The 13262-nt window shown below is 42.1% G+C and overlaps 1 protein-coding gene across 2 annotated transcripts in view; it reads right to left on the bottom strand.

Annotated features, from left to right (window-relative positions):
* The window catches only part of TOP2B (DNA topoisomerase II beta), a 60594-nt gene extending 48883 nt beyond the window's left edge, over window positions 1-11711 (bottom strand). For both annotated transcript variants that reach the window (XM_039548234.1, XM_039548235.1), the window contains exon 1: window positions 11305-11711. In XM_039548234.1, the coding sequence (XP_039404168.1) occupies window positions 11305-11361 (57 nt within the window). In that variant the 5' untranslated portion in view covers window positions 11362-11711. The remainder of the gene's footprint in view (window positions 1-11304) is intronic.
* Between the last annotated feature and the right edge of the window lie 1551 nt (window positions 11712-13262).

Here is a 13262-nt window from a genome sequence, read left to right as displayed (position 1 = left end):
GAGATATGCTATACCTTAAAAAAAAAAACCTGTAGAGGTACAATATGATAATTACTAGGGAATTCTACAGATAACATGCACTTGACTGTAGGGTATCATATATTGGATCATAATGGCCTCTTCTTGCCCTAGAAAAATACACAATGAATAAAATTTTACCTAAACATTTTGCAATCTTCCCAAAGAAAACTCTGGCTGAGAATACCTCCCACCATGAAAACAAAACTAGAGGGAGTTTGAAAATAAACCACTCTCCTGCTGTGTTTAACAAATGGTTGGGCTCTCCTGCCAAGATGAAAACACACAAAAGTAACAGTTCCCTCTTACCACAGCAAATTTCCATAGACTGCTGCATACCATTAGTGACATGAACTAAATCTATCACATCCTTCCCAAAGCTGATCATGGAAAGGAGTTCCTGGCATATTCACCCAGAACCAGTGAGACTAACACATTTGTTCATTTTAAATTCCTACTTTTTTTTTTTTTTTTTTTTTTTTTAATCTTCTGATTCTGACACTTCACTCTGGACTCTGAAAGCATCATGTTACATAGAGCTTAGCAATGATTTGGTTATGGAATAGCTTCAGAATGGTCAGATTTCCCTACTATAGAAAACCAACAGTTACTTGCTGCCAAAAAGGAAAAATTCCTTCTTTCTTCCCTCCTCCATTCCTTATAGTGGAATCAAGTCCACCTCACAACAATCTGGTACAGAGACCAAACACAGCTTTTCCCTATTTTTCATTAACCAGAAGCAATCAGTTGTCCACTGGCTCACTTTTCTGAAAAAGCCTGCTAGAGAATCAGAAAAGTTAGTGGTGCAAGGAAAGGAGCAGAAACATACAGCTAGGAGGATATGGTTAAAAAAAATCCCACACTTTTCAACAGGTATTGCTAGATTGCTTAGCCGCACTAATGAAATGACACTCTTGGAACTGCAGAGCTTTATCTTCCTAGTCAATACCTAAACAACATAAAAGTAGCATCATTTTTATTTTAGGATTATTAATACACAACATAGAGGCACACCAGATTTAAATGAAAATTTACGGATTTGCTTTCTCCATTCTTTTTGAAGAGTAACAGCTTTGTGCAAATATGTCTGCTCACTGTAATTACTTCTGACCAGAAAATTATGTATATTGTTCTAAATATGAATTCACTTTCACTTATATTAAGTTCATACAGCAATAGTTATGCTTTAATTGGCATAGGCTTGTACACAATCAGCAATACATTCAGATCCTGATCTTTACTATGTTCTTTAAAAGCACGTGTCTAACATCTGCCCTTTCATGGTGACAATTAAATCGAATTTTATTGATAAATTTTTCTGTTGCTCTGAAGTTTTTTAGTTGTCTATCCACTGACAAGTTCTATTCCAATACTATCTTTTTTACTGCTCACACAGTATCAAAAAGTACATCCACGGATGATCTGGTAAACAGATTCATCTTCTAAGAATCTCTTATTTCCAGATAATATTCAGAGACAAACAAGGGGAAAAAGTACTCTAACAGAATAAGGAATTTATTAATGTTAAACTTTAAGACATCTTAGGACTGTTTTCTTACAGATTCTGACAGCAGTGGTCTTTGGAACCACTGGCTGAAGCCGTTTGATGACAGAATGACCAAATCTGTTTGGTCCACTGTTTCACCAGCCAACTCACACACAAGCCCGCCACTAGCCAAGAAATCAAAACGTTAGAGGTTCTGACAGCTGAACTTCAGGTTATCAGTGTCTGGCTGCACCTCTTTATAACTCAGTGTTTCCCACATCCTTGACCTTTTTTTAATACTTTACTGCATCACCAGTTTGAGCACTGTGGAAGTATTCCAGACTCTGAGCACATTTCCATTTCCCAGTTGCAAGGATTACTTGCCACAACCTGACAGATTCCTGTTTCTGAAAAACAAAATCTTTGAAGCCCATACAGGCTGTATGTCAAGTATCACATCCCTAGAACAGCACTGGGATATATCCTCCCAGATGCTCTGGGTTCTATGACCAGCTTGAACCCATATCCTACTGGAAGGTATTTTTTCTCTGCTGACTTATCTTCATTATTAACAAAAAAAGCTTTAGAAAAAACTTCAGGCAGGACTAAAGCAACATTCAAGGTGTTCAAGCTGCAAGACAGTGCATGAAGAGAACAAATCCAGCAGGGTAGTTTTTGAGCTCACGTTAGCTGGCACACATGAAGATTTTATCCTACACAGCACCCCAAACCCAGACTTTTCTGGTCAGGTTCAGGACTACCAGTCACACTACATCAGTAACAGAGGAGAGCCCAAATATCATTCAGAGGTTACTTATCCAATTGCACTCTTCAGTGGAAAGCAATCCTCTGCTGAACAAGAGAAGCAAATTCTTAAGCTCTCATGAATGTAACAGCTATCAGTATATTAGGATTTATTTATAATAACATAGCTTTATGTTATTTGCCTGTCTACCTTGCATTGAAATACTAAATCACCTTCACTGTGATACATGGGGTTTTCATACCTTAGTACACGTGGTGCCCTAAGAAGGAATGCAATATGATCAGTAGAAACTATTAGAAGTCTTCTCCCTGGAACCTTTAACAGAACAGCAGTAGCAACATATTCACTTAACACAAAACACTACGCAAATTAAAATTAACGAGCTTTTTGCTTTTAAGAAACTGTCCCGAATATTGAACAAGCTCTGTACATTCACACCACAGTTTGCTCCACTCTAAAATCTATTTTTTTATAATTAGAAGTACCTAGGGTAACACAGCCACATTTTCTGGTATTCTCTAGTTTCCAAAACTATTTTTTTCTGCCATATTAAAATAAATATGAATCCAGTGTTCCTTACAAAAAAGTAGCTTGAGTTTAACTGCTCAGCTCCTACTATGCAACATCTACTCCTCCTCTGGAGACTTTACAAGTCTTGAAATGTTTTAGAAGCCTCATAAATATACTACACTTTCTAGTCTCAATTCTGTAGTAAACTCCATGAGAAAGGAACAGAGGGTTGGTGTTCCAGACATTTACAGCAATTCAGAAGGAGGAAAACAGAGGCATCAATGAGTCAATAAAGCCTTAATACTGTTCCAAATCTCCCCTCTCTTCCTCAGCCACTCATCCTCCCACAACAACATTCCTACAGAAGTCATTAGGAAAAGTCTTTCAGGATTGTTCACTAAAAGTGCTGACAATCTTGAAGATCATCAAAACTCTACCCTTTAATTTGCAATTTAAGAATTGTGTCTTGGCAGGCAGAAGAATCCACCTCTCCATAAAAGGTACCATATAAAAGACTCATAAAACAGCTTCAAATATATTTTGAGATTAATTTTTAAATTGTTTTGCATTTTCATCACCTTTCTGTTACCTGACATGCATGTTTGTCACTCAGCTGGCAAAGAAGAAAGTCTACATGGCATATTCTGAAAGATTTAACTAGTATCAGGAAGTGCAGGTCAACATGATACAACTTGAGGTTTGTTTTCTCTCAAGCATCTGGACCACCTCCCTCCCTTCTCCACTAGCAAACAAGCATGGAACTTCTTCCTCCACCCCCAGCCAATTTCTCACATGCTTTTACAGTCTCCTATTTGTGGTTTTAAGAAAAACCCTCTTCTGGGTCTACCTAATAACAAAATAGAGTAACTGCCTCACTTCTTGCTACGGCTCTCCTCCAAGTAACTTGCCTCCATTTTAATCCAAGATTGTGAAATGACACCTCAAAGTTTTCATGATGATGCTGTAATACAAGAATGGTGGAAAACACTAAGTTAGGATCACTAAACAGAGTATGACAAAAAACACTACCTCAGCCAACAAAAAGCTCTGTGCTGATGCATGGAGTAACAGCCTGAATGACTTCAGGTAGCAGAACTCTCTGTATCAGCTGGACTGAGACAATGTTATTTTTCCCCAGACAACTTGCCACTCCTGTACCTTTATATCGTGACACACAACTACCAAGGGAATAAATACAGGACTGAAATGCTCACACACTACTTCACTATCTTCCCTAAAAACTCCAGATGGCCCAGAGCTATCAGGCATTACACAGCTGGAAAAATCTCCAGGGAAACTCACACTACCCATTTCTTAAAAGTAAAGATGCCCTGCTTAGGGGATGACCCCAGAATTCTAACTGCTCTTATGGAAACATTACATATCAAGTTATCTGGTTGCAAGAGCTTTTTTTTTTTTTTTACTATTTTTTTCCTCTGCTTTATCTCAGCTTCTTTTGATTTATAGGAAAATAACTTCTCAATGTTATCTCATGGGTACTGTATTTTGTCATGACAAGAAAATATTTTGCTCTCTCCTTAAAGATTCCTTCACAGATTGAGAAAGCCGGTGTGAGTTTTTGGCACCTCACTAAGGTAGACATTTGCCCAGTTTTTCATACATTTTTTCTTTGCACAACTTTCCGATGTCTTAAAGAAGGAACAGGAAGCTCAAGACTAACCAGGCCCACTAAATCACTAAAAAAGAGCAAAAATAAATCAGCACCTCGTCAAGATACGTGGTGTCCACAAAAGGCACACAGTTTAATATCTCAACTCCAATTCTACTTCACAAATCAGGAAAAAAACCCATAGTAGAATAAGCACTTTAATCCTCTTTTACATGTCTCTCTCTCTCTTTTTTTTTTTTTTCCTTTAAGGTAGCTTTTTAAATTATGTCCAAAGGAAAATATAGATCTGATGTTTAGGTCTGAACCTTTCAGAAATGTTCTAGCTCAGGCAGATTTTACACTAACTTTGCTAACACCCTTTTTTCTTAGTTGCTGAAAAAAACCCACTGAAATTGCTAGATGTGGATAGTGTAACAAATACACAGATTTATCACCTTCACAAAATTAAAAAAAAAAATAGAAATAGTACTTTACTTTCAGTGGCAAACTGTATTTCTATGTAAATTGGAATTGCGTTAAGACACAGACAGGATATTAAAATAGCTTTATTAAATGGAACTAGATGAGCTGATATTATATCAAGTTAACAATGCACTTCAAAACACAACTTAAAAGGACTTATTTCGTAAAAGCATTTACAATCACACTGAAATTTTAAAAATAGCAGATCTGATGCTCACTTGTCAAGGGGGGAAGGAATATTTCCCTGCTTTTCACACCAAACTTTTGAGTACTCATTACTGAAACACCTGAAGAAAATGGCTAGGAAACTCTTTTGAATAAAAATTACTAAGAGCTGGTTTATCACTTCAAGTATCAGGAACAGCTTTCTTCTATATTTGCAACACATATATTTGGTGTTTGATCTTGACACCTTGTTTTTGTTGCTAGAACTTAAAATATGCTTCAAATCTTAGTATTTATTCTCAAAGTTATGTAATAATATTTTATATGCCTTAACTTAGTATTTACTTTAAATCTGAAATACTAGCCTGAAAATACATTCTTCCAAAAATATATGGGTTCCAATTCAAGTACTTGAGAAGACACCACTATGTTTCTAAGCACACAATTTTCAAAACAGGCTTTTTCACACACTTATACACATTTAGAGCTATGTATTTTTTGCTCAATTTGCTTTTTAAAACTTTCAAAGCACCTATTTAATGCCGAATAATATTTTCACTGTGGGTGGCTTGCAAGAGATTTACTGTTTCAAATGAGGAAAATGAAGTTTTCTTAGACAGTTTTCATTCTTAAGTTTTCTCTATATAATCTGTTATATATATATATAAAAAACTCACTCCCAGGGATGAAATCGCTCACATCCATCAGGTATGAATCACCTGTGCTGCTTTTCATTACTTGAAATATAAACATGCGTTTGCAGACTGCCTTTGCACATAGACATACAAGAGAGTTTAGATGCAAGGTAAAAGCCTACTTCTGGAAAAACAAAGTCAATGAAAATGAAATACTAAATTTAATCAGTAATTTTTTCAGACCTAAGCTGTCTATTTTAGACCACTTACATGTTCTTTTATTTGGAAAGGTTATTTTATCTGTTCAAATAAAGTAATTCGTTACTTACTCTTTAATACAGCACAGGCATCTTAGAAATTAAATGTACACACACACACAGAAATCTACATGGGTCGAACATTAACAGAGGACACGCGCTTGAACATACACCTTTCCCCACCAAACACCTAAAGTAATTGCCCACAAACCTTTCAAAATCAATTCCCCTCCCAAACCCTGAGATACATATTCCTGCCTAGACTTGGTTATAATTTAGCTGCCCACTCCTATGCATTCATCACTCTTTCACCTATGCTAGAACGAGGTTTCCCCCCAGCTCAGAATACAGAGGGTGCAGATGCACGTACTGAGCTGTGGGACTGGCTCAGCTGCCGTCTTTCAAAGACGTAGCCCCGATCCTGTTCCAGCACCAAGCCTCCACTTGATATCACCTCTATCTCTTCTTTGATCCTGCATTATTCAGCATTCTGAAAAGGAGAAGACTGGACAACAAAAGTATTTAATGAATGGTGGTGTGGAGGGTAGAGGATAAGAAGCAACCACTCTTTTTTTGGCAGGCAAACCAAAACATCTGAGGAATCCCTCTTCAGAACTATTGTGTCTGACTCACCCATCTGAGCCACAAGCATTTCTCTCTGGTGCTAGAATATCCAGGAGACTCATGACATCTCTTTTCAGCACTGCTCCCTTAAGGGCAGCAGAATCAGAAATACAACAAGACCAGAAGGGAATGCTGCTTCCCTCAACTGTTGGGTATAACTATATAGCTCAAAGCCTACAAAACACATTCTGTTTAGTAAAAGTAAATATTAATATATTAGGGCAAGTATTTCAGGTCTGACCTTCCTTTCATTGTATAACTGTGAAAAAAGGAGGGGGAGGGAGGGGAAGAACACGCCGGACAAAAAACCTCCCAATCCTCTGGTCACCGTAACAGCGACAGACAGACACCCATCTAAAGCAAGAGAAGAGCACTGGAACAAGGCTTGGCAACAGCACAAGACCTTTCCCCCACCCCCCTCCTGCTCCGTAGACACCACAGCGTAGCAGAGGAAAGATAAGACAAACTAACAGCGCATGTAACAACTGTCACATATGTGACAACTGTGTCCCAGCCCGGCTTCAGCCAGCGGAGAAACAGAAGGCCTGATCCAGATAAAGAAATGGAAAGAACAGAAAGCTAACTCTGAGCTTTAACATGGGCCCGGAGAGGCAACTAAAGAGGTCTAAAGGACTCGGGAGTAGGAACTTCATCCACTTACTCTTTCTTTGTAATGAATAGCATAGTAATAAACAGCAATAAAAAGGACAAAGGACTATTTACCCTTGCTTCACCTCCAGGACAGTATGCTTATTTCTAAAAACAGAAGATTTGATTAGAATTTGGTCATATTAATGAACCATATCTGCCAACTGTTTGTCGTTCAGGCAGGACAATATCCTGATACCCTATAGATATGGACCTGTGATAGAGCAGTAACAGTGCAACTCTTGGGCATGCTGTCATATCCCAACACTCTCCCTCCAAGCACTATACTGGGAGAAGAAGGGAATTCCTGTGTTGCCCCCATCCAAAAGCCCCTGCTCCCAAATCAGACGAATGGTCAAAAAGCTCAGTGTAACAGTGATGGGCAGATCCCTGGGGCAGGAGAGATCCAGTTCAGATTTCAGATGCATAAAACCTACCCATAAAGTTAGAAACCACCCAGTGCAGGAACCATAACCAGTGAATTATGGCACATCAGTAGAAGTTATCGGACATTTTTCAAGAGGAAGACTTGTTTTAATCCTCTTTAATTAAAAGCCAAATGAAACTGAAAGTCATCCCTTTATTACAGTTAAAACTATTTGATTTCAAATGAAACAATAAAAGAAAGACAAGGCTGGTTCTTTTCACTTACCAATGTACACATCTATTGTATTTATTCAAACAAGTATAACCCAAATATATGCAATATTTCCATCTGTTAATAACACACCTTATTTCCTTTCTGCTCCATTCAAGGAGCAGATATTAATGGTATTTTTTTAAAAGAGAAGTCACATGAACACTCAGCACATATTCACTTTAAGCTAGCATTTCCTAGAGCTGAAACATGTCCCTTTTACCAAGGACAGGAAAATGGAAGTGGTGTTCAAAGCTCTAAATTATTATCAGTAGTCTCAGCTTCCATTTATCAGGTTCATGTAGCTCTTAGGGTCAAGAAGAAACTCTTGAAAACACTGACAGAAGTAAGTGATTAAACGTTGCTTGTTTGAAATACTCAGTTTTGTGAGCATTACCATTGTATCAGAACCAATGCACTTCGGAGCATTACTTGCAACGGCTTTGCCTTCACTATAAAAGGCATATTTATAAAAAAAGATTAAGTGCTATTACTGTACCATTACAATTCATGTTCTGTAGTTCCTAAACACAGAGGCTGAAGAATTATTTCTTTTGTTCAAAGTAAGTTTTTCTAGCATTAGAAAATGCCATTATATTTCACCAATGAAAACTCTTCTAGTTACAAATCCATGCTTTTATAACTAACTCTTAATACAACTTAGCACTTCTGTGAGTGACACGTGGAGATCACCCACCAAAAGTAATTTATATCACTCTGTTGGTCAAAACTCCACCTTCTACCAACTACTAGAGTGCAGAGCTGCAAGTTGGTTTCAGAAAATCATCAACGAGACCAAGAAAAAAAAAAGCTATTAAAAAACCAAATAAGTACATTTTATAAATCAGAGGTTATCTTGGTTTGTCTTCAGTTAAATAATGCTAAATCATTTTCCCAGTAAATATTTTCAGTTTTTATACTCTCATGTGTCCCCAACACTGGTAATTGTGCCTGCTTACCAGCTAATTAGTTATATTTCTTCAAGTCCTGTTACAGCTGAAAACACAGAGGACTTGCTGTTTGTGTCCATAAACATTTAATTCCTTTTGCTTTTAAAAGTAAAAGTAGGTTATCACCTGATACTTGTATGATGTCTCATTATGGAATTCACTCTAGGGCAAATTCTCTATCGTAGGAAGTACCTTTCCTTTTTCACAACTGCATGTAATTCTTTCCTACCTACAAGCATGCTCTTTGAATCACACCCAAAGCTGAAGTTACACACACAGCTCTTCACTAAAATGGGAGCAACTAGGTTATGTACACAGGATCTGCTAGTTTGCAACATAAATTAACATCCCACCAAGTTTTAAATGTTTCCTCATCTTTAGGGCCAGACTTTCTTCTGTTACCCTTCAATTGTTTAACTCGTGGTCTTATTAAGAAACCACAAACTACAGAGACTACATTACTCAGACAGAGAAGCATTCTAGTGGTTTCAACACACTAGCAAGAACTCTAAAGAAATCAAGGTGGTTTCAAAACGACCTACAACCAAACTGCAAGTGGTTGCATATCCAGCAGATATATGGCAAGCAGATTAAAGCCAGACAGCTGAAACTATTCTGTCCCTACTTCTGTACCTCTCACCCTCAAGGACAGCATATGATCATCCACAAATGAACCACCACCTAAACCAACATATTTTTCAGCCTGGCACACTGGCCATGGCCCCATCCACTTCAGTATTACAACAATACTGTTCTTTTGTATGCCAGTGTTCTACAGCTGGCATGGAACAGGTCTGGCTTTAGGAGCTGGCTCAGAAATCTTTTTAAATCTTTTAAAATGCACATGAGAGAAAGAAAGAATGTCCCACTGTTTTCTGAAAAAATAAATGAACACAATTTTAACTAAAATCTGATTATTTCCCTACAACTACTCTGAACTGACAAAAACACTTTTAACTTTTACTGCTTTTAGAGAACGAAAAGTTTGATCATTTCCAGTTGTAGGAATCTGTTGACTCACCATAATTTCAACCCCATTACATTTAAGAACATGTTTCATTAAAAATGCCTATTCAGTAATTTTCACACTTCATTCTGCAGCTTTCTGTATGAGCTGTAAAACTTTCAATTACTTGGTCGAACCTAGATGGTAAAAATCTTAATTCTGAAGAGCCATCCAAAGACCACAGCTGATAAAGATCACAAAGTATTGCAGAAAGAAATGAGAGTAATTTTAGCTTTTCAACTTAGGGCTGTTCCCATGTCTAAACTGTCTAATTTCAAGTGGCACACCCAGAAACTTGCACATTTTTTTATATACCTTTCCATGCTGCCACCTTCATAAAACTAAAGAGAATTACCGGCATAAAATGCAGTAATTAGAGCCATGGAAATAGTCCACCATCAGAACACACAGGATTTGTTCACTCCAATAGTACTTCTTTACAGCTCCAAGATGTAGAAGGACACAAGAATGAGTTTACTGTTACCCTCTTTAGCAAGACTTGTTAGAAGTTCCTACCTCTGTGATGCACATGTATTTGATTAAAGATACTTCACCGCCTATCAATAAAGATACAGTGTCTTCTGCTTAAACATTAAAGAAGTTACCCCTCTATGTTGAACAAGAGAAAGGCAGGGGAGTTACTGATTGGTTGAACCAGACCCCTTCAGGTCACCTTTGCTCCTCCTTCCTCTCAGGTCTCACCAAAACCTGAGAGCATCCACTGTTACTACAGACGGGGAGAGCACCTCTGCACTGGGAGCCAGGGCTTGAACTCTCAAAGGACTATAAGGAGGCTCAAAAGAATTCACCAGTTCTGGAGTCAGTTATAACCAGCACTTTCTCTAATCTTAATACTTCCAACCAATCCACGAAAGGCAGTAAAACACCCCCTCTTAGGTCTGCTAGAGCTACAACTTCTGGAAGATGATGAAGTTGAATGCCAAGATGGAAGAGCAAGCACACAGCTCCTGCTCCCTGTCCCTGAAATTTGGGAACTTCAGGTGTTGCCCTTTCACACAGCTAGAAAAGAAAATGGGATCAACACAGAGCCCCTCTGCTAGCCCGCAAAGGCTTTGCTCTAGGAACAAGACGCAACACCTGCAACTCTGGCGGGACAGACAGACCACATCTCGCTGTGGAGGACAGCGACTTCAAGACAGCCCTGATGATCCACCCGCTCTTCCCAGGGCGGGAGGCTCCTTCCCACCTGTTTGCTCACAGACTGACCTCTTCCCTACGGCTCCCAGCACCCCGAGGAGACCCCCCCCCATGGATAAAAGCTCCCCTCCTGTAACACCAATTCCAAACCCAGGCTTTCTCCTCCTACCCCGGAGCCCTCCACCGAGCGGCGGCTCTACAGCGCTTCCCTTTCCACGCCAGCCCTCAGCTTCTTCTCTCCTTTCAAAGCCAACCCGCGCTCTTTCCACACACGCAAGGGACGCAAAAAGAAATAATAATAAAACACGAGCAGCAAACCCCACGAACAACAAAACGCAGCCCCACAACTTACCACCCAAGTCAGTCCGCCGCTGCCGCCGCCGCCTCCTCCTCCTCCAGACTTTGCCATTTTCTGCCCGTCTCTCCTCAGCCGAGGCGAGGGCGCTCGGAGGCGGCCGGGAGAGCCGGCACCGACACCGCGCCTGGGGCCGCTCCGCGCCCGCCCTTCGCGCCTCTCCCGCCCTCACCGGCGCCCCGGCACCGAGGAAGGGCGGCCGAGGGGCCCGCACAAAGCGCCCCTTCCGCCGGGGGGGAGGCAGCGAGAGGGCGGGCGGGCCCAGCCGGGCCTGCGGTTCTCGCTAGTTTAAAGGGACGACGGGCCGGTCCCTTCGCCTTGCGGCGGCAGCGGCGGCAACAACAGCCACCGCTATCGCCGCCGTAGCGCTGCTGCCTCCCGCCCTCCTCCTCACCCCCGGGCCGTCCCCCCCGCAGCCACAAAGGCCCGGAAAACAGATTAATAATAAAAAAATCTCCCCCTCCCTCCCTCCTCCCTCGTCCCCTCCCTCCCTCGTTCACTCCCTCCCTCCCTTCCCGCCCCGCGCGCGCGCGCGCGTTCCCGCGCAGACCCCCCCTCCCCGTGCCCCCCGCACACACGCACACCCGGAGCTGGCCCGGCCCCCTCCTTCTTCCCCTCCTCTTTCCACCCTGAGTCCCGGTGCCCGGTGTCGCTCCCCCGCCGTCGCCTCCTCCCTGTCCCCTCCCCGCACAGCCCCCAAACCGCTGCAGCCGCCGGGGCGCCGCGCAAAGACAATAAATAACCGCGCCGGCCCCGTTCCGCGTCCGCGCCGCGGCCGCTTCTCCCCACGCAGCCGGCCCGGGCCTCTTCTCCCCCCGCGCCTTGTGCCCGCCAATCACGGGCAGGCGCGCCAATCGCGCGCTGGAGGCGGGAAGGCAGCGCGCGGCGCCGGCCAATCGGAGAAGCCAGAAGGAGAGGGCGCGTGTGACGTCACTGTGGGTGGCAACAAGCCGCAAACGGCCCGCACGGGGGCGCTGCGGCGCGCGCGAGGGGCGGCGCGAGGGGAGGTGGAGCGGTTGGATCGGGATCGGGATCGGGATCGGGACGAAGCAGCGCCCACTTGCCGGGCCAGCTACGGGCTGCCTCAGCCCACCTCAGATGGTGGGAAAGCAGAGGCCTCGCTTCCACGTGACCACACAGGGAAATTGGTGGGGAGACTGGAAGAGCACGGCTGTCCCGTTTTCCTGGTGTTCCAGGTGGATGATGCTGCGATGCGCGGGCGGAGAAGAGGTGATGCGAGAGGTGGGACAGGTGTTCGGGGGTGCGGCGGGCAGCTGCCCCCTCTCCGCCAGTCCCGTAACTGATCCCTGCCATCGCCACCTCTGCGACCTGCGGCGGTACCAGCAGGGTGGCAGTCCCGGTGCTCCAGGCAGGAGGGTTTACAGCCCACTGCCCTCTTCTGGGCCCTGGGGATCGCCCGAGGAGTTAACTCGGACAGCTCACAGATCTTTTAACCTACACTTGAGCATCACCATGCAGGGCCACAGAGCACAGCACCCCGTTCTGTACACAGCACACAACCCTGTTCTAAAATATCTGCCCTTTTGAAAAAAATGCTGTGGTGTAACTTAGCATCTGTGTCCTAGGCCTAAATGATATGTACAAAACCCAAAATTCATGTCATTTTAGGTACGAGCATGAAAAATATGTACAGTTTTAGATACTTTCCAAAAGTGTGTATATATATATATGACCATAAATATTATAATCAGATTTTTTAATAAGCTTAGAAAAATGCTTCACCACATGCAGCTTCTCAATTAGTAATTTTCATTCTGCTGTGTGAAATGCAAAGGACCTACCTAGTCCAGCCTGTTCCACTCCTTGAATTATTATGAATGTAAAGTCTCAAAAGGAGGGATTAGTAGGAGCACTGCATCTAAGCTAGTAAACAAATTGGTATCCAAAGAGAATCATTTGAAAGGAGCAATAATTTAAAGATTTTTCCTTTTGCA

This window comes from Corvus cornix, chromosome 2 (assembly GCF_000738735.6).
Source record: "Corvus cornix cornix isolate S_Up_H32 chromosome 2, ASM73873v5, whole genome shotgun sequence".
In the NCBI taxonomy this organism is placed as follows: Eukaryota; Metazoa; Chordata; class Aves; order Passeriformes; family Corvidae; genus Corvus; species Corvus cornix.
Note: the sequence above shows the minus strand (reverse complement) of the source record. Positions and strands in the feature narration are given on the sequence as shown.